The sequence below is a fragment of the Pituophis catenifer genome, unplaced genomic scaffold (genome assembly GCF_029215685.1).
Source record: "Pituophis catenifer annectens isolate HBS135680 unplaced genomic scaffold, rPitCat1.0.hap2 SCAF_6, whole genome shotgun sequence".
Classification (NCBI taxonomy): domain Eukaryota; kingdom Metazoa; phylum Chordata; class Lepidosauria; order Squamata; family Colubridae; genus Pituophis; species Pituophis catenifer.
Window position 1 is genome coordinate 27,740,914 of NW_027256886.1, and position 27,305 is coordinate 27,768,218.

The 27,305-nt window shown below is 37.8% G+C and overlaps 1 protein-coding gene across 1 annotated transcript in view; it reads left to right on the forward strand.

Moving 5' to 3' along the window:
* The window catches only part of SLC9A9 (solute carrier family 9 member A9), a 260,985-nt gene that overhangs the window by 66,517 nt on the left and 167,163 nt on the right, over positions 1 to 27,305 (forward strand). The window contains exon 6 of the mRNA XM_070945808.1: positions 233 to 338. Coding sequence (XP_070801909.1) covers positions 233 to 338 — 106 coding nt within the window. The remainder of the gene's footprint in view (positions 1 to 232; positions 339 to 27,305) is intronic.

The following is a 27,305-nucleotide window of genomic DNA, read 5'->3' on the forward strand; positions in this document are numbered from 1 at the left end:
CAAAAGGAAATGTATAAAGACACAGGGTAAACAACTATTGTTTGTAAAAATGAAAAACATAAAGAGGTATAGTGAATTGTGTTGATATAAACTAGATTTAACTGCATTTCTTTTTCCTGTCCTTAATTTGGTTTGCCTTAAAAAGGCATAGCATTATTGACATGTAATTCATTTATTCAAGAAAAATCTGAGCTTAACATATTTTCTTTCTTTCTTTTTTTATTTCTTTTAGTGACAGTCCTAGCTATTTTTCATGAGCTTCATGTTGATACAGATCTTTATACTCTCCTTTTTGGAGAAAGTGTCCTAAATGATGCTGTGGCTATAGTACTCACATAGTAAGTTCAAAATCTCTTTTCTTAAAGTAAATCAATGATGGATGTTCTTTAGTGTTTGTGAATTATGCTTTTCTTATACATATAACAAGATAAATTTTAATTGTTGCTAAATGTTAACATTCACTGTTTGGTGCATTTAAAGTAATACTTTTACTTTAATTCTTATTATCTCATTAAACATTTATCTAAGATAAATGAAGCTGCAATGATTCATAGTTGGCTGTGCAGTCAAATATCCATGGAGTACCTACAAAATAGGAGACATTGTTTTATTTTAAATCATAAGAAGGTGCTGATATGCCATTAGACAATTAAAGTAATTGTGAAATCCGCTGGTGAAATCTACCTCACCATGGGGGATCAGTAGATCAGAATGAATGGGGCTAAATAAAATATAATTGCTCCTGGTTGAACTTTATATTGTATACTTTGAAGAACATTCACACATTTTAAAAAAAATTATTAAGCTTTTATACATAAAGTCATTCCTGATAGACATAGTTCACAGAGTGGGCTAAGTATAATATGGTTTATTGGGCTTTGCTTTAGTGTATTATCTGTCAATTTTTATTTTGTTTCTGTAAACAAACTGTGGGTAGAAGTCACGTATAATCTCAGCCATAACATGTATCTGTGTATGCTTGCACATGTTTTTTTTTAAATATTTAAATAACAATGTTACATGATTGCAACAGAAAATAAAAGTTTCCTGTTGACAGTTTTATTTGGTCTATGAATAAATGCTGACTGGAAGGTTATCTCCAGATATCTTGTTCTTATGGAATATTTTTCCCTTCCACAGGACAGAGGGAAAGGATGGTGCTATGTTAACATAATCACACAGATTACACATTTACATACTTGTATCACTTGTATCATGTTTTACATAAAATTATGAACGTATATAATTCACACCATTGGTGTGGTGATATCAGTTACACATATTTTGAAATCATTGTAGCATTTACCAGACACCTATGCTTCTATATATAGGTCATGTGAAGTATTGTTTCCACAGTGGCCAGGTTTTTATTGATAAAAGAAGAACAGAAAGATATGGGATCCCATATTTTTTGTTTCCCCTTCATTATAGTTTTTAAAAAGAATAATGAGCAGTACAATATTTGTTATAAATGGTAGGCAAGGTGGATTTCAATTCTGGTCTCCAAATAATTCTTTAAACATAGCAATATGCACTATTTTTCAATGAGTAATCTTGTATGAGTGAAATTAAAATAGGAGAGGGTTCCAGACCTTATTCATATCTGATTGTCCTTCTTGGTGTCAAAGCTTCTGTGATCAGAGGCTTCTATTCACATTGAAAAGGGGGAGATCAAGATGGCTTTCATTATAGTCTTATGATTTATCTGATCTTTAGCTTTCTATATGTGTTGTAGCCTGCCGGCAGCCAGCAGAGCTGGCAGCAGAGTTGGACAGTGAGGAGGTTGGGGAGGAACTTGGGCCAGCCCTTGGGGCTGGGAAAAGCTCAGTCGAGGACTTTGCATTGGAGGCAGAGAGGGAGTTAGACAGCAGGGAGGCAGAGGAACAGCTGGAGCCCACTCCCAGTGTGCGCATGCGCAGAGCTGCCAGAAGACAAGAACAACTCAGAAAGCAGGGTCGACTCGGGAGTAAAGTCATTCCTTGGAGGTGATTGGCCTCTCCCAAAAGAAATAAAAGAGGAACGAACAAGGAGTGGGCTTTTGCAAGAAATAATTCGTTCATTCCGTGACTCTGAGAGACTCTGTGCCAAGTTTTGCTTTGTACTGCGGTTGGAAACAAGTTATATGGCAGCTTGCCAAACGAGATAAGGTGTGTTGAGAAATATTCCTTTGAAAAACTGTTTGGACAAACCTTGCTGACTGTGAATGAACGTAATTCACCATCATGAAAGAGGTTTTGTCAGGATCAATTCCTGCCTCCTGCTTGTTAAGGGAGCCTAGGTCAGAACAATATATTGTCATATAAGTAATATTGTCTTAGTTCAGAAAAGTGATTCCATACATTCTTTCAATATATTAAGTTATAAACAGACTGCATTATATAATATTACATAAATTTCACTTGGTTCAACATTCCATTCCATTTCTATGGTCTTTTTAGGTAACTATAAGAATATTTTGAAAAAAGAATAAGTTTTCAAAATTGAAAATAGCATTTAAATGTTTCTATAAATGTAACTCAGAATTCACATATGCCTCCAGATGTCAAACATCTTTACTCAGATCTTTAGATATCCTCTAACTAGGTAAACCATCAATATAATTAACACGTTTAAACACTTTAAAAGCTTTTCATTTCTTAAGAAAGGTCAGAATAAAATGTCATTCTCTAATGCTGCAGTTCAAGGACCATAAAAAAATAAGACCACTGCAGTAGAAGGTACAAAATACTCCTAAGTGTATTTTGAAGTGTATTTTATTTCCATAAAAAATGGTCTGTCACACATTTAGAATATTTTATATCCCAATATTCTTTATTTTTTTCAACATTTATCATAAACACTCAAATTAATAATACTTCTAGATTAATTCTTTTGCCACATGTACCAATCTAAGTGTGATGAAACTATAGTGTGACGTAACTGCCAAAAAATAACACCAGCCTCATGAAGTTTTAGACTACATCAGTGGAAAAATGTTTTTCAAATCAAAGGAAACAGTCATTTCATTTTATTCTGTTTTGATCAGTTCCTATTTGAATATTGAGTATTGTTTTGGCCATCATATTTCAACAAATTACCAAAACTGGAACAACATCATAAAATCAATATAAGACTAGAAACTAAACCTTGGATGATAAGTTCAAAGAGCATACTAAACTTAGCTCTGAAAAATAATACTGAGGAGGGATATGATAGCATTCTTCAAGGAAGTAAAACTATAGCATACATTTTTAAAAAATCTGTTCTCACTTGTTCCATGGTACAGGGTTTATAATAATGTACTTAAGTTATAGGAAAGCATATATGGTTCCTACCATTGAATGGTAGAAAAAGATTAGTAGTAAAAGAGGTTTGACAATTATCAAGGCAGGTGAGGGGCTTCCATTACTGAATTGCTTAAGTAGAGGCTAAATAAATATGTCTCATCTTTACAAGATACATTCATTGGGATTTCTTCCCTGAGCTTCAGGTTGCAGTCAGTGATTTAACTGGCCCTTCTGTGATTCTGTGCATGGAAGATTGGAAAGAATTGATAATATCTTTTAATAAAAGCTTACTTTATAAATCTTAGTATGTTTTATAAGCTAAACCTATGCAACCAGTAGGCTACACTGTTGAATTAAGTGGGGAAGCATACTCTGTATGTTGTACATTTGTTATCATAAAGATTTGGTATAGCTTTGTGTTATGTACGGATTGCCTAGAATCTACATAAGGTTTCATGCTCACCATGGATTGGCTAGAATCTACATAAGGTTTCATGCTCATCACTGATTGACTGTCCGGACCGTGGGAGATTTAACCTGCTGTCATTGGCCGGCTGGTCTGCCTGGAGCTTATTAAAAAGGTCCAGCAGCCCAGCCGGCAGAGTGCAGTCACATTTTTCTGGAAATAAAAAGGTGCTGAATTTACTAACGACTCTCGCCTGCTGCCTTGCACCGATCTAACACTGGCGATGAAGGACAAAAGGAACCTGAAAACCTCCTCATGAACCATGCAGCTGTCTTGAAACAAGGACCTCCGACCACCTGCACGAATGGCATCGCAAGTATTACCAGCCCCAGCGTTCTTCGACCTGCAGACGGAAGAATGGCACACATACATGGGCTGTTTCAGAATGTTCCTGGAGGCCAACGATTATCAGGACAGGTCGGACAACAGGAAGCGAGCGTTATTCCTGATCTACTGCGGCACCAAGTTCTACAAAATGGCACAGACGCTGATCGCCCCAGCAGATGTGGAGACTGTCGCCTGGGCCACCCTGCAACGTGCCCTGGAAGAGCACTACGCACCATCTGCCGCCCCCATGGTCAGCTGAAATGAGTTTTACCAATGGCGCCAATGAGAGGGAGAAAACGTCAATGATTTTGTGGCTAGCCTCTGGGAGATCGCTACCAGGTGCAAGTTCATAAATCCCGAAGAAATTATGAAGGACCAGATCATCCTGGGGATGAGAGACCTCGCTCTACAAAAGAAACTGTTGATAAGGAGAGAGGTCTCATTCAAGGACATTGTCGAGGAGGCCAGGGCTGCAGAATCATCAGACAACTCAGCGGCAAATGTAAGGAAGACCAGCGGGGTGCACCAGACATACCGGGAGCCCGACTGGTCAACCGAAGTCCCTGAGTACGATGATGACTGGGACAACACAGACAACACCATCCACTGCATGCACCCAGAAAAGCAGCAGAACCCCAGAGACACAGAGAGCAGGCAGCCACGTTACCTGGGCTGCATGGGTTTCCACACAAGGGCGGCTTGCTGTTTCCTGGATGCAACATGCCCCCGATGCCAAAGAAATGGCCATATTGCTGAAGCCTGCAAAGCGCCCCAACCCATTCCCTTCCAGACAAAGCCTGTAGCCCCATCAGGAAGACCAGGGAACCCTAGAGCCAGCCAACAATGGAGCAGATGAAGAGAGGACCAATATCAAGCTCCCAGAGAAATCCATCACACAACCGTGGGACACACAGATGCATATGAGCAAGAGAAATACCACGCAGTCGTGACCATTGAAGGGGAACCATGCAAAATGAAGCTGGACACAGGGTCATATTTTACAATAGTATCCTGGCAAACAATCAAGAAGTTAAACCCAGCCACAAGTCGGAAGTTCCTGAAGCCGCCAAATGTCCGCCTGAATGACTATCAAGGGAACCGGATAGAGGTACTAGGCAGAATGGAGGTCAAAGTATCGTTCCACGAGTTCCAGGTCTGGCTGCCGCTCACGGTCATTGGCAGCCACTGGCCATCACTGCTGGGAGTAGAATGGTTCAAACCCCTGGCCTGGGGGAGGAGAAGAACCTGGGGGAGGAGTTCAAGAGTTACCACAAACTGTCAACCATTAAGGTTTGCTGTGGGGAGAAAGGGTTGTCGTTCCCCAAAAGCTTCAGAGGCACACCATGGACGCCCTGCACGTGGAACACCCTGGGATCGTGAGGATGAAGGTGTTAGCCCGGAACTACATCTGGTGGCCCCAGATGGACAAGGACATTACCAAGTGGGTGGCCACCTGCAAACCTTCCCAGGGGACATGACCAGCGCCACCATGGGCACCCACTCATGAATGGGAAGTGGCCAAGGGGCCCTGGTCCTGCATACATATTGACTTTGCAGGGCCAGTAGGAGGACAGACATTCCTGATTGTCATGGACACATACTCCAAGTGGCTAGAAGTGATCATCATGCAGACAACCATGACAGAAGCCACCATCCGAGCTCTCTGACGGCTGTTCACCACCCATGGTCTACCCGACGTCCTGGTTTCTGATAACGGCCCACAACTGACAGCCAAGACCATGGAGGCATTCCTCGCAGACCAACGGATCCAGCACGTACTCATCTCTCCCTTCCACCCAGCAACAACGGGCAGGCCGAGCAAATGGTGAGACTAACCAAGGAAACCCTCACCCGAATGGGCCCAGGGAATTGGCAGGAAAAAGTCGACCAATTCCTCCTCGCTCAACACATCACCCCCCATGCAACCACCAACAAGAGCCCAGCGGAGTTGCTGATGGGAAGAAGGCTGAGGTCGCAACTTGACCAATACCATGCGGACTACCTTCCTGAGCCCCCCCCTGGACTCCGCACTGCCCACGCGGGCATTCAACATACAGGACCGGGTATTCGCACACAACTATGTGGGGTACCCGACCTGGCTGGCGGGCCGAGTCGTGGCTGTCACTGGCCCCAAGTCATACCGCATTGAGCTGGAGGACGGGCGGATCTGGAGGAGGCATATCGACCAACTCAGACACTGCCTGGGGGACACCAAGCTGAGGAACCAGGGCAACTGGACTGCGACCAGAGGACCAGAACAACAATTGCAGAACCTGAGGTCTCCACGCCGAAGAGCACTCTCAACCACCGGCCAGGAAGCAGACGAGCCTACCCAGTGGCCCAACAGGGGGACTACTCGCCAACCAAAGCTGCAACCATTCCTCTGGGATCGAGGGCATCCAGAGGAAAGCGACAGTCTCAGAAGCCAAAGGAACCAGGCCAGAACTCGACTCATGGGCCAAGGAGCTCCAGAAGATTCCTTCCCAGGCAGCCGGAAGAACACCAGACTCGACCGCTGCAGCCAAGATCCTGGGGACAAGTGAACTACGCAGGTCCAGTAGAAAGCCGGCGCGCCCCGCCTACCTAGAGGACTACGTCACATATGTAGGCAGGGGATTGGACACCTTTAATTCTAGGAGGGGAGGGGTGTTATGTATGGATTGGCTAGAATCTACATAAGGTTTCATGCTCACCACTGATTGGCTGTCCGGACCATGGGAGATTTAACCTGCTGTCATTGGCCGGCTGGTCTGCCTGGAGCTCCTTAAAAGGTGAGCTCCGGCAGCCCAGCCGGCAGAGCGCAGTCACATTTGGTAGAAATAAAAAAGTGCTGGATTCACTAACGACTCTCACCTGCTGCCTTGCGCCAATCTAACACTTTGCTTTTGAGAAATATTGAGATCTTAAAGCATTTTCAATGATCTTTGATGTTATGGTTTTTGCAAATATGATCTCCTGCACAAAGACTTTTATCATTGCACTACTTTTTTTTAATTCAGTTCTGTCCAGTTATCAAAGACTGCTTAAACAAATCCCTGCAGTTTTCTTGGCAAAGTTTTTCAAAAGTGGTTTGCCACTGCCTCCTCCCTAGGCCTGACAGAAAGTTACTGGCTCAAGAACATCTAGCTGACTTTAGGTTTAAGGTGGGACTAGAACCTATGATTTCCCAGTTTCTAGCCGGATGCCTTAACCCAGGGCTAAAATCCAGCAGGTTCTGACAGGTTCTGGAGAACCAGTAGCGGAAATTTTGAGTAGTTCAGAGAACCAGCAAATACCACCTCTGGCTTGCCCCAGAGTAAGGAGGGAATGGAGATTTTGCAATATCCTTCCCCCAGCAGTGGGGAGGGAATGGGGATTTTGCAGTATCCTTCCCCTGGAGTTGGGTGGGAATAAAGATTTTGCAGTATCCTTTCCCTGCCATGCCTACCAAGCCGCGCCCACCAAGCCACACCATGCCCACCAACCCACGCCCACAGAACCGGTAGTAAAAAAATTTGAATTTCACCACTGCCTCAACCACTACATCAAATTGATTCATTTTACACCATACTTTTTCACTACTAGTGACAGTTTAAATAGTGTCCTTTCTTAAATGGCCCAAACTATCTGTTCTATTACTAGCATAAATTTTCATTTAAACAATACAGTTTAGAAAATCAAAGTGTCTCTCTCTCTCTCTCTCTCTCTCTCTCTCTCTCTCTCTCTCTCTCTCTCTCTCTCTCTCTCTCTCTCTCTCTCTCTCTCTCTCTCTTTCCTACAAGGGCAGGAAATCAGACAATACCATCCAAATTTACATGCTTCAGTTTGAGAAAGCAGTTTTTCTCTAAAGTCGTTATTTTTAAAAATAACAGTTAATGTGTAGCAGTTCCATAATAGAAAATATGTAAAATTAAAATCTATAAAAGGCAAAACTATATGAATCAAGTACAAGTTCCTGTGATTCATATCTTTTAAAGTGCATCTTAACTGAAATTGTTGCTGAAAATCTAACTTGGTATTTCAATAACAAAAACTTAAAAGATTTACCACTGAGCCTTGGTCCTCCTCTCTTAAATAATGGATTTTATCTGATCAGATGCTCAAATCAATCAAGATTTTTTGTTTGTTTTATATTTATTAATTAATTTTAACAAAACAAAACAATTGTTACTTAAGACCTGCTGTGAAAATGCTCAAATGAGTTTTGAAAAAAGAAAAAGAAAGAAATGAATTTGCTGTCTACTTAAAACAAATATTCCTTTGTATATATCTTTAAAGCATGACAATTTAAAGTTTGAAATAAGATCATCCAATTCAGTAGGAACGTTGCCACATAATTATCAATAGAATAAAAGTGTTACTTCTTTTGTCAGGTTATAATTCCAAGTCATATTTTAATGTCATAGATGTAATTTTTGTGATAGATTTTCCCTTTACAAACAGATTTAAATGCTTCATGCTTTTATTCCCATTTCTGTAAAATGGTAATTTTCCTACATTCTGCTTCTAACCTACTGATAAAAAAGGAAGTTGTCAAATTAAAGGACCTTGTAGAATTCTTCACAAACTCACTCAATAACCTTTATATCAAGTGGGTGCATTTAAATAGCAAAGATTTATATAGAAGCTAAAACTAACCTCCAACTGAGAATTTGAAATCAGAATGTATTCTTTCAACTTCTTGCCAATCAAGTGCCAGTATAAGTATTCCAAAGCTAAAACTCAATGGACAGTGTTTTGATGGTGATTACAGCTAGTGCTTCTAAAAAGAATATAGGGTCAGCAGGGAAGTTTCAGAAGTGTAGGTGCCTTGCAAATTCAGAAGGAGCCAAATCTGAGGAATAAAATTTTCTTTTCAAGTGGACCTGATTATCAGAGGATCTCCACTGGACAAACCATTTTTAATTTGATTTTCTTCATTGGTCACTACTCCTGATTTTGTACAATATCATCCAGGGATTATTTGGTTACCCAACAAACTTTGTGTAAATTTTCAAATGTTGTGATCCTGTAGGATTCCTTTATTGCAAAATAAATAATGTATAAGAATGGGTTTCTAAAAATATGGGAGATTTTGATTTAATGGGGGATTCGAACAGCAGAACAGGGAGTAATGTTTTCCAGTGTTTTCCCTGAAGTACCATATCTATCAACAACCTCCCTGGAGCTACAGAGAGGAAAGAGAATGCGTGAAAATTATCTTTCTTCTTAGTGTACTGACAAAAGAACAACACTGTTATTTATCTAAAAACATCATTTTCCTTAAAACACAAATTTAAGAACCTCTAAAAGCTAATGAAACCAAAACCATTTTTCTTAAAGATAAAACCATTTTATGCAATCTTTGATTCCTTGTGGAGCAGGTTTTCTTGCTAAGAAGATAAAGAAGAATGTTACATTTGTCTATTCTCTCCTATTTCTTTCTATGCTGCAAATCCAATATTTCTTCAGAAAGCTACATAGCCTCATTCATACATCCAACATTTCACAATGCTTTTTTCCTTCTTTTTCCTTTGATGATATTTCTGTAAGTTATGTCCAGTGAGTTCATTCTCTTAGAATCTCATTCAGTAGCACTTTTTGATGGCTGGACCTCACCACAAATCAAACAGATTGTGTTGATTATATTACACAAATTGACGGATTGAGAGAGAAGCTAACTACAGCAAGTTTTTTCTGTGATATTGTAATTTATTTGCTTCTCAATTTTCAAATTCTTCTAGTAATTTACAAGCAACAATTTAAAATATTTTTTAAAATAGTAACATAAATAATGAGAGAGAAAGAGAGAGAGAGATGAAACACAGAAGGGATCTGGGGGTGGAAAGCAAGGTCAATTGTGCATTGAACTAGTCAAACAATAATCACTGATTGTTTGGTGCAATCAGTAAATGTCCTGCTATTTCCCTATATAGAAACAGATGATATGTAATAACATGCCACAATGGTAACAAATGATATGGACAATGCAATACTAACTTAAATAATGTTTCTTTGTAGTAAGACAGATTTGTATAATGATATGGTAGTTACTTGGAAGGGTTCTTAGTCTTTCCATTACAAGGCAATTCACATTTCCTTGCTCCTTATTCTGGAGACTTTTGTCTTATATAAACTGAAGAGTAGTAAGCTTTCAAGCAATTATCATTATTTTGCATTTTTAAAATATGAGACAAAAGATAGATACAGATGTTGATTACACATATAGTTAGGGCTAAATTATTAATGCTGCCATGAGCAAGAACAAAAGAATGCAATTCATATACATTATACAAGCTAGGATCATTTTGCTGCTTATCTATGTTTAAGCTCAGTGGCTTAAAAGAGAAGGTCTATACTCTGGTGGTTCAACTCCTACCACTGCATGACAGAGTGAACTCCCATCATTTGATTTGGCTCCTGCCAACCTAGCTGTTTGAAAGCATGTAAATGCAAGTAGATAAATAAGTACCACTTTGGGAGGAGGGTAACAGCATTCCGTGTTTTGCCATACATTTTGCACTGTAGCATAATGTCATGCTGGCCACATGATCATGGAAACATCTTTTTTTTTTTAAAAAAATAATTTTTTATTACTTTAACATTACAAACATTACAAACAACATATACAATATTTCACCCATGGAAACATCTTTGGACAGTGCTGGCTCAATGGCTTAAAGAAACGGAGATGAGCATCCCTTAAAATTGGCTACAATTAGCAGAGTAAAATCATCAGGAAATCCTTTACCTTTTTTTCTCCTGTGTTCAGAAACTTATTTACCTTTCATAATAGCTACAGAACCTTTTTTCATAATGTATCTGTTAATATTATTAACAAAAAACAATTCCACCAACTTGCAAGTGTCTAAAATTGTGATTGTAACAGCATTATCTCAAGAATATAATAACCCCAAAAGTTAGGCTGATAAGAAAATCATATATTGCTTCCTTTCTCTGTTAGATGATCACATCATCATAAATGAGTAAGAGAATTTTAATATAGCAGTTGAGGAATTCTACAATAATGATATTTTAATCATGCAATATTACTGCATTCTGTGAATTTTCCCTAATTTCTAATTTTGGACAGGGACAGTCCTTTATCTTATGGTGGCTCAGGGCAGGGGTGAAATCCAGCAGGTTCTGACAGGTTCTGGAGAACCTGTAGTGGAAATTTTGAGCAGTTCGGAGAACTGGCAAATACCATCTTTGGCTGGCTCCAGAGTGGGATGGGAATGGAGATTTTGGAATATACTTCCCCCAGGAGTGGGGAGGGAATGGGGATTTTGCAGTATCCTTCCCCTGGACTGGGGTGGGAATGGAAATTTTGCAATATCCTCTAAATGATTCCATGGTGTACATTCAATCAGGTATGAAAGGTGTGTTTCCCATAAAAGAAAGATCAATTGATACCCATTCTGGATTCCAAAGATTTAGTCTAGAATTATAGAATCATTTAGTGACTAGATCCGTGATGGCGAACCTATGGCACGTGTGCCAGAGGCAGCACGCAGCGCCCACTCTGAGGTCACGCGAGCCATCGTCCCAGTTCATCTCCATTCCACATGCACATGCACCTCCCGGTCTTTAGGTCTCTACCATGCATGTGCGGGGGTGGTGCAAATGTGGGGGGCCACGTACGCATGTGCAGGAGGGTGGGATGCATGCAACGGGGGTCATACGTGCATTGCATTTTGGGGGGTTGGACGCATGTGTGCGCATTCACATGCATGCACACGCACTTTGGGCACTGAGTCCGGAAAAGGTTAGCCATCACTGGACTAGATCATCAGGATACATTCAAGATAAGCATGAAGTAGTGCTTTCTAATTTGTTCAAATTGCTATGATGTTCATGAAATTAAGTAGTTTCATTGTAAATGTCTATGGAGATTCTCAGTCATCCAGGTCATGGTTGTTTCAAAGGTGCTTTTTTTTCCAAGAGGCAACTGGACTTTCTGATTTTTCTTTGAAGACATTTCGCTTCTCATTCAAGAAGCTTCTTCAGCTCTGCTCTTCAGCTCTGCAGAGAGCTGGAGGAGCTTCTTAGATGAGAAGCAAAACATCTCCAAAGAAAACCAGAAAGTCCAACTGCCTCTTGGGAAAAAAACACCACCCTTGGGATAGTTTCATAGTAGCTAAATAAATTAATGGAGTAAATTCCAAGATTAGAAGCAAAGTGCTTCTAATGTCAGTTATTCTCCAAGAACACCAGGCTATTATCTGTTACCATCATGGCATTTTGCGGATTCCCCATAGATATTTGCCATTGTGGAAAAAACATGCTGGGCTAATAATTCTTTACTTATTTCTAGTGTGTTTTGAGAAAGAGGCGGCTATGGAAAAGGCAACAAAAAAGATAATGGTGACAGGTTTAAAAATATCAGCTAAGATAAAAGAGCAGAATAATTTTTGTCTATGGTTAATGTAGCAATATGAGCCACATTTTGACTATAACTAAACTTAAGACTTTTGAATCATGTTATTTATTTTTATGAAAATATACAAATATAACAGTCTATAATTTTACATTCAACTTGTGATCTCAACTAAATGAGTGTATTTCACTTCCAAGTTTGACATTTCAAAAATACTATCAAACAATTTCATTTATGTATGTTTTGGATCAAGGGAGGGATCAGCCCTTCTACAAAGAGTAAGTCAGAAAATATGACCACGTAAATTACTGGAATTCTATGATATTGTTATATGATACAATTACAGAATTTTACAATTATATTCTATCACTCCCTTCTAGTGTAAGTATCAAAAATAAAATGGAAATCTCATGTTATTGTCCTTATCTTCTCCTGTCCATCTGGACTAAATTGAAATTGAGATAATTTATTGAATTCCTTCTTTAAAGCTTTTTCTATTTTCATATGGGAGGACAAAGTATTCAGTCAAGTTTAAATCTGTTCTCTAAGTTATTATGTAGCCTTATTTGTTGGGCCATTATTGGTGACTGTGCAAAATTAATTTCTAAACTATCATTACACTATAGCTTAATTATGTTAAACTTTATGGATAGATCAAATTACAACTCAAAATACAATCTAAATGCAAGCCATATGTTACTGGATTACTTGCTTGTTAAATAAAGATGGATTTCAGTGAGTCTTATCACAGAGTTTGTCCTCAGGGTTCTATGAAAATATAATTTACCTTGAGTCAACCAGAATGTATACAGTTGCCGTGATTTACTGAATTAAATCAAAGCATGGGTCTACATAGAAGGACAAAAATGAAATTGTAGATTTGAGAATTAGGAATGCTACTTTGTAAGGCTTATGGTTTACCTCCAAAAGTCAATTATTTAGCAATGTTTTAGTACCACAAATCATATTGGCATCAAAGTTTTCTTCTTTTAAAGCTTTCTGCTGAGAATGCTGGTTTAACAGGTTATTTGCAAATAGGATCCCCTTTTCCCCATTTCTTCTCCTGTGTTCATGTATTTTCACACTTTGTTTTGCTCCTCCAAATAACCTTTCTTTCATAATTTGGAAGTCTTTCTAAGACTAAGGTAATTTGATGTGGAATTAACTGTACTGCACATTACTTTTGGCCAATAGAAAATTGATGGATTTTATACTAGTTTAAGTAGTCTTCCCCAGTGAGCCCTTTAATAATAGTTCCTAGAATTAATATTCACAAAGGCTTGCTATTCTTTTTGACTGAAGAGATTGCACATGCATAAATATACAGTTTTTGGTCTTTATTCATTGTTCTTCCACCAATACCATATTGATGCAGTGTCTTAATGGGGCCAGTGAGGAAAATACATAGTAAAGGACTGTAAATCTCTGTTTACAACTAGGTCTGATAAGTTGCTGGATACTTCCAAAACCCAAACAGTCAGAGAGCATCTATTTAATAGGAGAGAATATATATAACTCAAAGTTGAACTATGGAGTCCTTGGTGATGTTTGAGGTCATTTCATTTGAGGCGGTTTGTTTGAAAACATTTCATTCCCCAACTAGATAGCATCATTGGGGTAAGTGTGGAGTTTGCTCCCTGTTTATATACAGTACAGATAGTCCTTGGGTTGTGATCAAAATTGGGACCAGAATTAATAGATATTATGTTTTGCGATTGCAAATCTATAGAAAGGAAAGATAAAATAATCCAACTCCTTAGGTGTTTTTGAAAAATTATGTCAGAGTAAACATTGATTTAGGAAAAAAATGATTTCCTTTATGTCACGAACCAGGGTTAACAATGCTGCCTGCAAAATCAAAATCTAACTGTCCAATGAATACTGCAGTCAACCTAGTAGATCCTATTAGTTTTATATTTCCTAAATTAGTTGAATTCTCTTTTAAAATGTGTTCATATTGGTAAGTAAATATTGTCAGAGTGAATTCCCAGAAATACAGACATGTTTCCTTTCCTCTGTCCTTAATCCTCAGATGTTGGCTTAATCAATGATAGACTATGGTGAAATAAAAACATTACTTGACCATTTTCTTAAATCACCTTCTCATCACATACATTCAACTTATTGCAGCCTTTCCTTACAAGGGAGGTATTCTTGGTTCTGAATCATTTTAATTTCTGCAGTTATAAGTAATGAAAAGTATTTAATGATTTGAAGAACTGAATAAAAATGCAGCAAAGATACTTGGCGTAATATTTCAGAAGGATAATTTGCAAGAGGCAGTAAAGCATCCACCCCATTTTAATTGCTGACTTACGGTTTGAATCTGAATATCCATCACAAAGTCTTTGCCCTCCATTCTGCTATTTTGCTATTATATAGAGGCCAAATCAGGCATCCATTTTTTCATTCATGCTAGAAATAAGAACATAATCTACATTCTTGTGATAGCAGCTGGTTTTTATGTCTTCAGTTCAACACTTCAGGAAAAAAAATGAATTGCCATGGCAACAGCTGCAACCATATATTATAGAACTGAAGAAGTGGAACTAACATTCATGAAGGCAGGAAGACTGTTAGAATAGTACATCATGCAGGCAATGCCAATCATTTTGAATAAAATAGTCTGGTTTCTTTACTAAGAACAAATATCTTTTAACTTTATATATAGCTGACCAAATATAGGGTGGTTTAATAACCTTAGGCCCATTTTTCCATCTCAGCACCATCTTGTCAGTTATTCTTTGACAAACAAGTTTCAACATTGGTATATCTATATGTTATATGTGTACACATACAAAAAGACAAGATAAAGTGAGCAACTCTGCACACAATTTTGCTATCTTGCTCCTCTTTTCATGTCTATTTGCAATGACATCAATCATCATCATGACAGTTCTTAGTGAGTTGTGACCTGGGTTGGCTTTTCTTCCTGTTATGACTGTATTAGCTACAAAATAAAATTCTGGTTTGTCTTTGGCATCTTGGGAAACAAAATCCTTTGAAAACTTTCCACTCTGCATGTAAAAGGAAAAGGCTATAAAGGTTTTAGAGTGGATGCAAGATAAAATGTATAATAATAATAATAATAGTAACCAAAAGGTTGTATTATGCAGATAGAGTTGCTCATACCCTCTCATCCTGTCTTTCTAACTTGTGCACTTTCAGCCATGAGATCAAACTAGCAGTTATTAATTCATATATGCTTTAATGCTGATCCAATCCCTAATTAAACAAGGTTTTTCATTGCTAAACAAGGTGACTATTAAATGAGTCATACCTTTTTGTCATGGTTATTGTGGTTGTTAAGTGAGTCAATTGGTTGTTAAGTGAGTTGAGCAAATCCAACTTCCGCCATTGACTTTGCTTGTCAGAAGTCAACTGGGAAGGTTGTAAAATGGTGATCACATGACCCCAGGACACAGCAACTGTTGTAAGTACATGCCAGTTGCCAAGCACTTGGATTTTGAGCATTTGATCATGGGGATGTTGTGACAGTCCTAAGTACAAGGACCGGTTGTAAGTCACTTTTTCCAGTGCAATTGTAACTTCAAACAGCTATCTGTATTTGCAGGGTTTCAGATGTCTATGTACCTTTTAAAAATAAGATATTTGTCTGCACATTCAAAGACCAGATGCCTGGAAAACAAATCATGTCTTAAGAATTTATGTCACTCTATGTTCTTGGATCAACTAGGCATGGGTATGATGTTATAGATGTCGGTAATCATTTCTATTTAAAACCTTCAATAAAAGCAGACAGAAAGATATTTAAGCAGGATTTTTGCTTCACAAGAGAAAAAACTATTTATGCCTACCCATCATGGTTCAGAACAAAGTCAACTCTCCTGAACTACAGTTAACCCCAGCAGGAACACTTTCACTGCCATATTTCTTCAGTAAAATACAACCTACAATGAAAATAAACTGCCTTCGCCTTTGGCAACTTTACAAGATGCTGTAATAATAGCTCTTAAAGAATGTGATGCAAGAATCCTAGGTAGTAAATGAGATGGGATGTAAATCATAATATTATATTATTCTGGGATACTACATAGGAGCCTTGGTGGCACAGCGGACTAAAGTGCTGTTAAGTAGCACTTAGCTGCCAGCTGCCTGCAATTACTGCAAGTTCAAATCTCACCAGGCTCAAGGTTGACTCAGCCTTCCATCCTTCCGAGGTAGGTAAAATGACGACCTGTATTGTGGGGGTCATAAGCTGATTTTGTATAAAAAGAACACCACTTGGGGGGGCCGAAAGCCCTACTAAGCAGGTATATACAAAAGTATGACGGCTATTGCTTAACGCATTGTAAGCCACCCTGAGTCTCCGGAGAAGGGCGGCATATAAATCGAACCAATAAACAATAAATAAATACAAGTAACGTGGGTAACAATAATAAGGGACCATTTTACAAATGTCCACTACTTTAGGATGATAAACACTTAAGTTATAAATCTATTATAACATTAGAGAACTCTGTTTCTTCTTCTGTTGCTTGAACTATGCATTTAAATTTCAATTACTTTTCTCCTTGAGTTTAGGTTTCAATATATATATATATATATATGTATATATATATATATATATATATATATATATATATATATATATAGAGAGAGAGAGAGAGAGAGAGAGAGAGAGAGAGAGAGAGGGAGGGAGGGAGGGAGGGAGGGAGGGAGGGAGGGAGGGAGGGAGGAAGGAAGGGAGAGAGAGAGAGAGGGAGAGAGAGAAACTAAATTGTTGGTTTGCTTTGGTTGGAAATGAAACTTCTAAAGTGGAACACAATGTCATGTTAAAATGTATCGATTTCATTACAGTTACTCAATTTTGAAACATTGATTGTCTCCGAATTATCTGTGGCTGTGTAACAACCTTTTAGCTCCCCACAAGCATCCTCCTTCTCTAAGAAATTTAAAAATATAAGGATGTGTGGAATACTCGGTAAAGAGGAGTGATATGCCTGCCATTGTTATTATAATCTGTCATGAAAAAACTTTCCAAATAGATATACCAATTAACAATATAAAATATGGTGTTAAGTGTACTCTAAGGACCATCGTGAATTATAAAAAATAATAACTGCAGTCTACTTTACACTCTTTATACACTTAAACTAGTAACATACAATAACAGCAGTCCACACCTCTTATAGTCTTAAAAATAGTAATGCGTAGAATAGAAAGTTGGGACTTCTCTTTTTTTCCCCCGAGTTCTGATTCTCCTGGATTGTTGCAATATTTTCAGGATCAGACTCAATAAAGATAATAAGAATTAGAGATTTAAATATATTTCTCTTTAATAATAATAGGCATTCTATATTCGCTGAATATTCAAGATAGAAGCAAAGAAAATGGTGAGGGTGGCTCCTTATATATACAAGGGGTGGAGCCAGGAATGGGAGTGGTAAATTATGAATACATTAAAATCCAAAGAATAAGTTAACCCCTGATGTCCCATATATACATTATTTACACAATAGAGAATAAGGCATTTACATCTGACAAATCCCCCTCTAAATGCCGGTTCGCTATACAACACCAATTACATTCAGATTCAGGACAATATAATACATACAATTTAGAAGTTAAATATTTGTGCTGTTTAGAAGGTAAAGGCTTCGTTAATATGTCAGCTAATTGTTCAGAAGTATCACAATGTATTGCTTTGATGAACCCATCTTGAGATAATTGTCTCACGTGCTTAAATTTTATATCAATATGCCTGGACCTTTGTCCAATGGCATCGGATCTGGATATTTCAATGGCTGCTTTATTATCTTCATGCATAACAAAAGGTAATGCAGGTTTTTTCCAAACATCTGAGATCAAGTCATTGAACCATACAAGGTTATTTGCAGCTTTGGATAAACAAACATATTCCGCTTCTGTGGTTGAAGTGGCTACCAGTTCTTGTTTACCAGTGTACCAGTAAACTGGACAATCATTCAATAGAAAAATATAACCAGAAGTACTCTTTCTGCATGATGTATCACCAGCCCAATCTGCATCCGCATAACAGGTAATTTTTGGTTCTTTGTCATTATTAGGTTCTAATACTAAACAAAAATCTAATGTACTTTTCAAATATCTTAGAATTCTTTTGACAGCTTCCCAATGATACATGGTTGGTTTGCTAACATATCTTGACAATAAATTGAGAGGTAATGCAATATCTGGTCTGGTCCAATTAGATATATAAAGTAGTGAGCCTATAACTGATCTGTAAAATGTATTATCTTTAAATTCAGGGGAAGACTCATCAGTGTTTCTAAGGAAATCAGTTTGCATAGGAGTGTCACAGGTTTTGGCATTGTTTAAATTACATTTGTTTAGAAGTTCAATGATCTTATCTTTCTGAGTAAGTTTGAATCCCCTTCTAGTTTTGTTAATTTGTACACCAAGGTATTTATTCACTTTACCTAGAGATTTCAACGAGAAATGTTCGTTTAACTTATTTACAAAGATTTCTCTGCTCTCTTTGTGTTTTCCTATATATAAAATATCATCCACATAAATTAATACAAATTCAATGTGATCATCACTCTTTTTTACAAAGAAACAGTTATCAGCAGTGGTAGCGTTGAAATCCATGGTCTTTAGTACTTTTACCAAGCAATCGTACCATCTCTTGCCAGATTGCTTTAATCCGTATAGACTCTTATTTAATAACCAAATTTCATTCTTATTAGTGTATTGACTATGTGGTGCTCTTACATATATTTCCTTATCTAGTTTTGCGTGTAAATACGCAGTCTGTATGTCATATTGAAATACGTCCAGATTGAGTGCAGATGCTACTACTAGAGCTGTTTTAACACTCTCTGTCCTCACCGTGGGGGAGTATGTATCAGTATAGTCTTCTGGATATTTTTGTGCATAACCTTGTGCAACTAGTCTAGCCTTGTATAAAGTATTGCCTCCTTCTAGGTTCTTAATTTTATAAATCCACCTGGTACCTATAATTGTTTTATCCTTAGGTGCGATCGCAGGAGTGAATACATTTAATCCTTGCAAACTTTCCATCTCTTTTTTCATAGCTAGTTCCCATTTTTCTCTTTCTTCACGAGGGAGTTTTAATACTTCCTCATATGTATTAGGTGTTATTTGTTCTCCATTCATATGCATTATGTAATCTTTGTATTTACTTGGTATTTGATTTCTATTGTTTCTAATAGCTCTTTCAGGTTTGCTATGGTTGTCGTGCAAATATCTAGCTTCCTTTTTTGTTAATGTGTCTGTCTTTATTTTATGCTGACTATTTGTCCAAGTTTTGGTTTTGTTCTTATTTTTGTTAATGTTTTGATTTTCTATTGTCCCTTCCTCGCAAGATATCGCATCTTTGCATTTATTTGGAAATATTTCATTAAGGTGCAGTTTAGACCAATTGGCCTGCTCATGGAACACAGCTGTTCTGGAGACTATAAATTTGTTATTATTATCAATGAATCTGTACCCTTTGGTTCCAGTTTCATATCCCATAAATCTTAATCTTCTGGATACGTTTTCTCCCTTTCTCCTCAACTGCTTAGGTATGTGCACATCTGTAGTGACTCCAAATATGTGCATGTGTGCTAATTTAGGTTTCCTATTGTACATCACCTCATACGGTGTCTTATTCACAATACTGGACCAGGTTCTATTTTGAGTGTAATTTGAATAATGTAGGGCTTCTGACCAGAATTGTTTGCCTAAACCAGCATCCTCTAATGTGCATCTAATCATGGTTTGTAGTGTGGAATTCTTTCTCTCTGCAATCCCGTTTTGAAACGCAGAAAATGGATTGGACGTGAAATGTAGCATTCCCCTATCCTTTAACCATTGGGAGAATTCTTTAGACATGAATTCACATCCCCTATCTGTCATAATTTGTTTTATTTTGATATTATGTTGTGTTTCTATGCGTTTGTAGAATTCCTTAAATTTCTGAAAGGTTTCATCCTTGTGCTTTAATGTGTAAACAAAACCATAGCGACTATAATCATCCACTATTGTTAGAAAGTAACGTTTCCTATAGGTAATTGATGGAGTTAATGGACCAACTAAATCCATATGTACTAAGTCAAAAATATTGTTAGTTGATCTGTTAGATTTTTTTGGTCTGGGACTGGTTTTTAGTTTGGTGGATTTACATACTGAGCATTCCAAATAATTATCACAATTTTTTATTTTGACACCTTCTGCGTGTTCAGTCATTTTTTGAACTACAGGAAAGCTTGCATGTCCTAACTTCCTATGTAAGATGTGAGCACACTCATCATGAATTGGTTTACCTATTTTTGGTTTCTTCTCATTGTGTGTATTTTTGTGATCATGAGGTATTTTACATTCATCATTGTCACTGTTACTAACATTTTCATCATCTGCTTCAATACAATCTTCCATATTTGAATCAATGTTATGTAACCATCTTTCTTTTGTTATCAGATAGGGTAGACCTCCTTTTATCATCACAGTGCCTATATTTGTTTTGTCCTTCTCTAAAGTTGCTTTCCCCTTTGAGAAAACTATATTGATGTCAGAATCTCTGCTTAGTTTTATAGCACTTATTATGTTATGAGGTATTTCTGGGATTAATAATACCCCCTCTATTTTACCTAAACCAGGCAAGGTCACATTTCCTCTGCCTAATACTTGAACCTTTTCTTGATTAGCTACCTTTATCACAAACTTATCTTCTGTAAATGAAGATAATATACTTTTGTTGTTAGTGGTGTGATTGGTTGCACCAGAATCAATAAGCCAATTATTGTTCTCATTTTGTTGTGTTTTGGTGCTTTCTTGTTTGTTTAGTCCATTTAGTGACCCAGATTTTCTCTCTTTTGAATTTTCTCTACCCCCTCTACTTTCTCTGTAATTCGGTGGGCTTCTATATTTGTGTCTATCTGTGGAAGACTGTCTATAATTGTATTTGCTCCTATATTCTGGCCTATGTCTCTCCCTTGAGACTTTGGGACAGTCTCTTCTACTGTGTTCCCTGGATCCACAATTGTGGCATCTAAAGGCTTCATTATATTTTTCTTGGAAAGCTACTTTCCTAAAAGATTTGTGTTCTGTTTGATTACTGGAACGATTTTTTCTTGAATTGTCTTCTGCTATCAATTTGTTAGATAGACTTTCTATGGTTAAATATCCTAAATTAATAGTATCTAAGTGTGACATAAAGCTATCCCATGATGAATCAAGTGAATTGATAATAACACTTTTCATTGTTTGATCTGAAATCACTTCCCCCCTCAATTGCAGCTCAGCTCTTATTTTGTTTAGAGATATCAAATGCTCACTTATAGAAATCCCTGGTTTCACTCTAGAAGAAAAGAAATCCTTAGACATTCTTGTAGTTGTAGCTACGCTATCGCTGTGAAATAGATTAAACATGCATTGAATTATTTCTGACACAGTTAGGTTTGATTTGATGCTATGATACATTGCAGGAGACACGCTAGATATTATTATGAAAAATGCTCTATGATGTAAACAATCTATTTTTAAAGTCCAAGGTCTTCTTGGAGGACTAGTTATAAAGAATAGTAAATTTTCTTTCATAAAGACAACCTGAAGTTGTTGATACCACTCTTGTAAATTAATGCCATCAATTCTAAGTTTTGGGAAGTCACTGGGTAAGTTCCCCACATTATTTTGTCCATTACTTACAACCTGAGGCAGTCCGTGGTCTCGCAAGTGCAGGAAATTACAGAACGGCATGGGGATGCTCGCAACGAGTCTGCGCGGTTCTCTGGCCAGTTCAAGTCTTTCGGGGCCGTCTACGTAGCTTTGCACATGCGCGTTGCTCATTTCTTCCTTGGCGTCGTCGTGGAAGGTTCTCTCCATTTCAGCTCTCTCGTTCCGCTCCTCTTCAGATGAGTCGGTCTCTGGTTCGGTTTTAGGGGTTCTGTTGGTGGCGACAGCTCTTCTCTTTCTTTCGTGTGCGTTGGCACTTGATCCGGTCTGCGGTGTAGGACGGAATCGGCATGGCTCTCTGGGCTCAGGTGTCGTCGCCTTCGAAGTCAGGATGGGAGCGTGCAGGTCTCGAGTTGTCGGTTTGATCTCTTGCTTCTTCGTTGGTGCCTTGGAAATTTTCAATCTTGGCCCAAAAGCAGCAAAAAGCGTTTTTATTGCTGACTTTACTTGAGACTTTGTTAAATCGTCTTCACTTTCTGATTCTGGTTCTTCTGAAGAGTTTGAGTCTTCTTTTTCACTTTCGTCGTCTGATAGCGTTTTTCGCGCCAGAAATTTTGAACTGAGCGTTTTGATTGGCTCTGCTTCACTCTCTTTTGAAGTTCGTTGAAACCAAGATGGCTGCCATTCAAAATTTCGCGCGGGATCACATCTTTTCTTTTTCACAACGACTTTCTCAGTATTCATTTCACTCACAGTTTTTTGATCTTTGGGTTTTTCTTTAACGACGTTTTTCTCTCTCGCTGCTCCGTTGTTCTTCAGCATTTCTTGGAGGTTCGCGATGAGGCTTTCATCGTTCTTCTGGCTTTTTAGTATCTTCAATATCTCTGACCTGAGTTCGTTATTTTCTATTTCGATTTCTTCCTGGTCATTATTTTCATTTATCAGTTCTTCTTCTTCAGTGGTGTATTCTTCGGATTCTCTCGAAATCGCGTTAGTGGATTCGTTGATCATCTCTTGTTCAGTTTCTATTTCCTTGCTGTAGGCCCTGGTGTTGGACCTATCTTTCTTAGACATTTTTAATTATTTATTGAGTCAATTAACCATCCTCTGCTACCAGCTTGTTGCAATATTTTCAGGATCAGACTCAATAAAGATAATAAGAATTAGAGATTTAAATATATTTCTCTTTAATAATAATAGGCATTCTATATTCGCTGAATATTCAAGATAGAAGCAAAGAAAATGGTGAGGGTGGCTCCTTATATATACAAGGGGTGGAGCCAGGAATGGGAGTGGTAAATTATGAATACATTAAAATCCAAAGAATAAGTTAACCCCTGATGTCCCATATATACATTATTTACACAATAGAGAATAAGGCATTTACATCTGACATGGATGTCAACCAGCTTTGCTGTCCTTCTGTTATATGAAGTTATTTGAGTGAAAACTTGGAGATCTGCCTGCATAAACTGAAATGTTATTATATCCATGACATAATATAATGTACATTTTCCACCATAGGATACTATTGGTTGGAAATATGTGGAAGAGGCCTTCACCTTGCAGTGGATATATAGATGATGATGATGATGATGATGATGATGATGATGATGATGATGATGATGAATGAATGAATATACACACACAGACACATACACACATATATATATTTATATATTATATATATATAAACATTTTTGAGACCAACAACTTTAACACCAGAACTATTAAATGCATCAAGCATACAAATAATAACTGAAATAACAACTGAAATAATCAATAATGAAAACTAAGTTTTGCAAATAGCACTTTCTATCCACCAAATTAAGGACCACGGTGTAGTTCTTAAGGCCAGTCAAGTTCTTTTGGCACATGAGACAATCTCACAATAGTCTCTTCATTCCAGAGTGGTAGAAATGCAGTAATGATAAAATATTTTCCCTTCCCTTACATGACAGCCAGTTTGGCTGGCTGAGGCAGCTGCCTTCCTATCCTAAGAAGAGAGCTGTTGCTGAGGTCTGTATAAGAATTTAATGTATTTAAGATAGATGAGAAGGCTGACAATTGTCTGCTGTGTCCACAGCAGGCTCTCTGGCAGCAGAATTCTCTGAATAAGAGGTAGGCAGGAAAGCTAGTGGTAAAAGCACTTCTTTATTTTTTTAGTTAGATTGTTCATAATGCAGGTGTCTGCTGGGATGATCAAGAGGGTATATGAAAAAAATATAAAAGCAGGCAGAGTTTCAATTGCACTATCACAACATCCATCTTGTCTTTTCTACCATACTCTCCGGACACTCCTGCTTTATAACAATTCTTAGGTATTGCAATATGACCATATTTAGATGGCTTACCTTATTGTCTTTGGCAAAATCTTGCACTGGCTTCTCAGTGTGCTTCTAATGTTGCCTGTAGTCTCCAGCTGCATTCTGGCCTATAGTCAAAAGCAGATCTGAAAGACAATAATTTTTTACCTGTATATTTTATTAACTTATTGGGAATTACTTACTTCTACTTTAGAAAATATTATTGAAACACTAAGCCAGTATTAATCATGCTTGTCTGATTAGTCTCTTTTCATAATTCAGTGAAGACTAGTTCTAATGCATGTGTATTATTTTTATTTAATTTCCAATTTTTCTCCTTAAATCTCTTTGGAAAATGTGAGAATTACTGACTAGCTGATGGCAGAAATGCTCAAATTATGGAAAGGTGAGGTGTTTATCTTGTGCTGTAGAATCCCTTTCTAGTAAATCCCCTGACTTCTCAAATCCATGTGGAAATCTTCACATGACCCTTTCAAACAAGGAAATGTGGGCCTCCTGGAAAGCTTCAGACTGCAGGAAAGATGCACAACAGAGCTAGTATTGTCAGCTTCAGCAGTCCAATAAACTCAAAAACACCGCCAAGAGGAATTTAGAAGAAATGTTCAGGCACTGAAGAAATTGATGGAAACACAAAAGCTTTGAGAGACTATTTTGTAGCACAAAATACTGTAGGACAACATTATTTGGGTGGCTAGGAACACAAATTTACTGTAGCAGCCATGCCTTTATCTATTTAAGCGGCTGCGTGGGTGGTTATGGGCGCAACTTGTTGTGCCCATGTGACACCCCTCCTGCGCGAGCTGCACTGGCTCCCAGTGGTCTTTCGGGTGCGATTCAAGGTGTTAGTTACCACCTTTAAAGCGCTCCATGGCATAGGACCCGGGTACCTCCGAGACCGTCTTCTGCCACCAATAGCCTCCCACCGACCAGTTTGCTCCCACAGAGTCGGTCTCCTCCGGGTGTCATCGGCCAAGTTATGTCGGCTGGCGACACCCAGGGGGAGGGCCTTCTCTGTGGGAGCCCCAGCCCTGTGGAACGAACTGCCCCCGGAAATACGTAAGATCTCCGACCTCCGGGTGTTTCGCTGCGCACTGAAGACCCTGTTGTTCCGCCAGGCCGGACTATCAACATAATAGTTTTAAATTGGGGTATTTAAATTTTTTGGGGTTTTAAATCTGAGCCAAATTTATTTAATTATTATTTTTTTTTAATTTGATTTATATGCCGCCCTTCTCCGGAGACTCAGGGCGGCTTACAGTGCATTAAGCAATAGCCTTCATCCTTTTGTATATTTATACAAAGTCAGCTTATTGCCCCCACAAACTGGGTCCTCATTTAACCTACCTTAGAAAGGATGGAAGGCTGAGTCAACCTTGAGCCTTGGAGAGATTCAAACCAGCAGTAAATTGCAGGCAGCTGTGTTAATAACAGGGTGCTTTAAACCACTGTAGTAAATTTTAAAGTTTAATTGCTGTTTTGTCTGTGTTTTTAAATAGGCTGTATACCGCCCTGAGTCCTTCGGAAGAGGGGCGGTATAGAAATAAAATTATTATTATTATTATTATTATTATTATTATTATTATTATTATTATTATTATTATTATTAATTTTCTGACTCCTGCTTGTTTCAGGTGGAAATGTTTTCAAAAAATGGGTACAGCTATTTTAAACATTCATATTTGTTTCATAAGACTAAACCACTACATATGAACTTATTTAAAAATGCAAAAGATAGGTGGATTCACAACGAACCAATTGTGACTTTCTTTAGATTTCTGTTCGTTTGAGCATATGTTGCTTTGTAACAGCACCAACGAAGATTACAGTTGAAAATAATTATCTAGAAAATAATGCTCTGCCAAATCTCAACTGTTCAATATCCCCTCAATAATAGATGACATAGAAACCTATTGCCCATTTTTGTTTTCTTTCTTCAATTTTTGCTCATGAACACTGACAAATTGACTTCCACATTTATTCATTTAGGAAGGTAACAAGAGGAAGATGTGGTAGCAGATGGCAATGACTCTCATTCCTAGAGAGGCAGCCTTGTACCTGGTACTTTAACTGCTTGACCAAACTGGCTTTTGCATATCATAGATGCAATAGACACAATTTGTTTATAAGACTTGCAGGTGTTCTCCTGATTACAAAAATATATAACAATTTGATGGAATAGTGAATATCTCTCATGCTGAATTTGATTAAATTTGACTGATAGTTAAATATTTATTTGTTTGTTTGTTTGTTTCAGTTTGGGTACCACCTAACTCCAAACCAACTCTGGGCAGGTCACAATATAGTAAGCAGTAAAAACACAATACAAAACAAAATAGGAATCCTAGACTCTTGATACAAAAACATCTACCTCTCTATATAGCATTGATAAGACCACACTTAGAATAGTATATTCAGTTTTGGTCACCCCAATACAAAAAAGATGTTGAGACTTTGGAAAGAGTACAGAGAAGAACAAAAATTATTAGGGGCCTAGAAGCATATGAAGAACAATTTCAGGAACTGGGTGTATCTAGTCTAGTGAAAATAAGGGCTGCCACAAGGAAGAAGGGGCCAACTTATTTACCAAAGCACCTGTAGGCAAGACAAGAAACAATGGATGGAAACTAACCAAGGAGAGAAGCAACCTAGAACGAAAGAGAAAATTCCTAAGAATGAAAACAATTAACCAGTAGAACAAATTATCTTCAGAAGTTGTGGATGCCCCATCACTGGAGGCTTTTAAGAAGAGACTGAACAGCCATTTATCAGAAATATTAGGTCCTCTGCCAAGAGCAGGGAGTTGACTAGATGACTTTCCAACATCATTACTATTACATAAAAACACATTTAGCAGGAGGTCTCCATTCATTCTAACCCAAGCCTAGGAGAAGAACCAGGTCTTTGAGAGCATACAGAATGCTGAAAAAAAGGCAGACTTCCTGGGTCCCAATACATGGCAC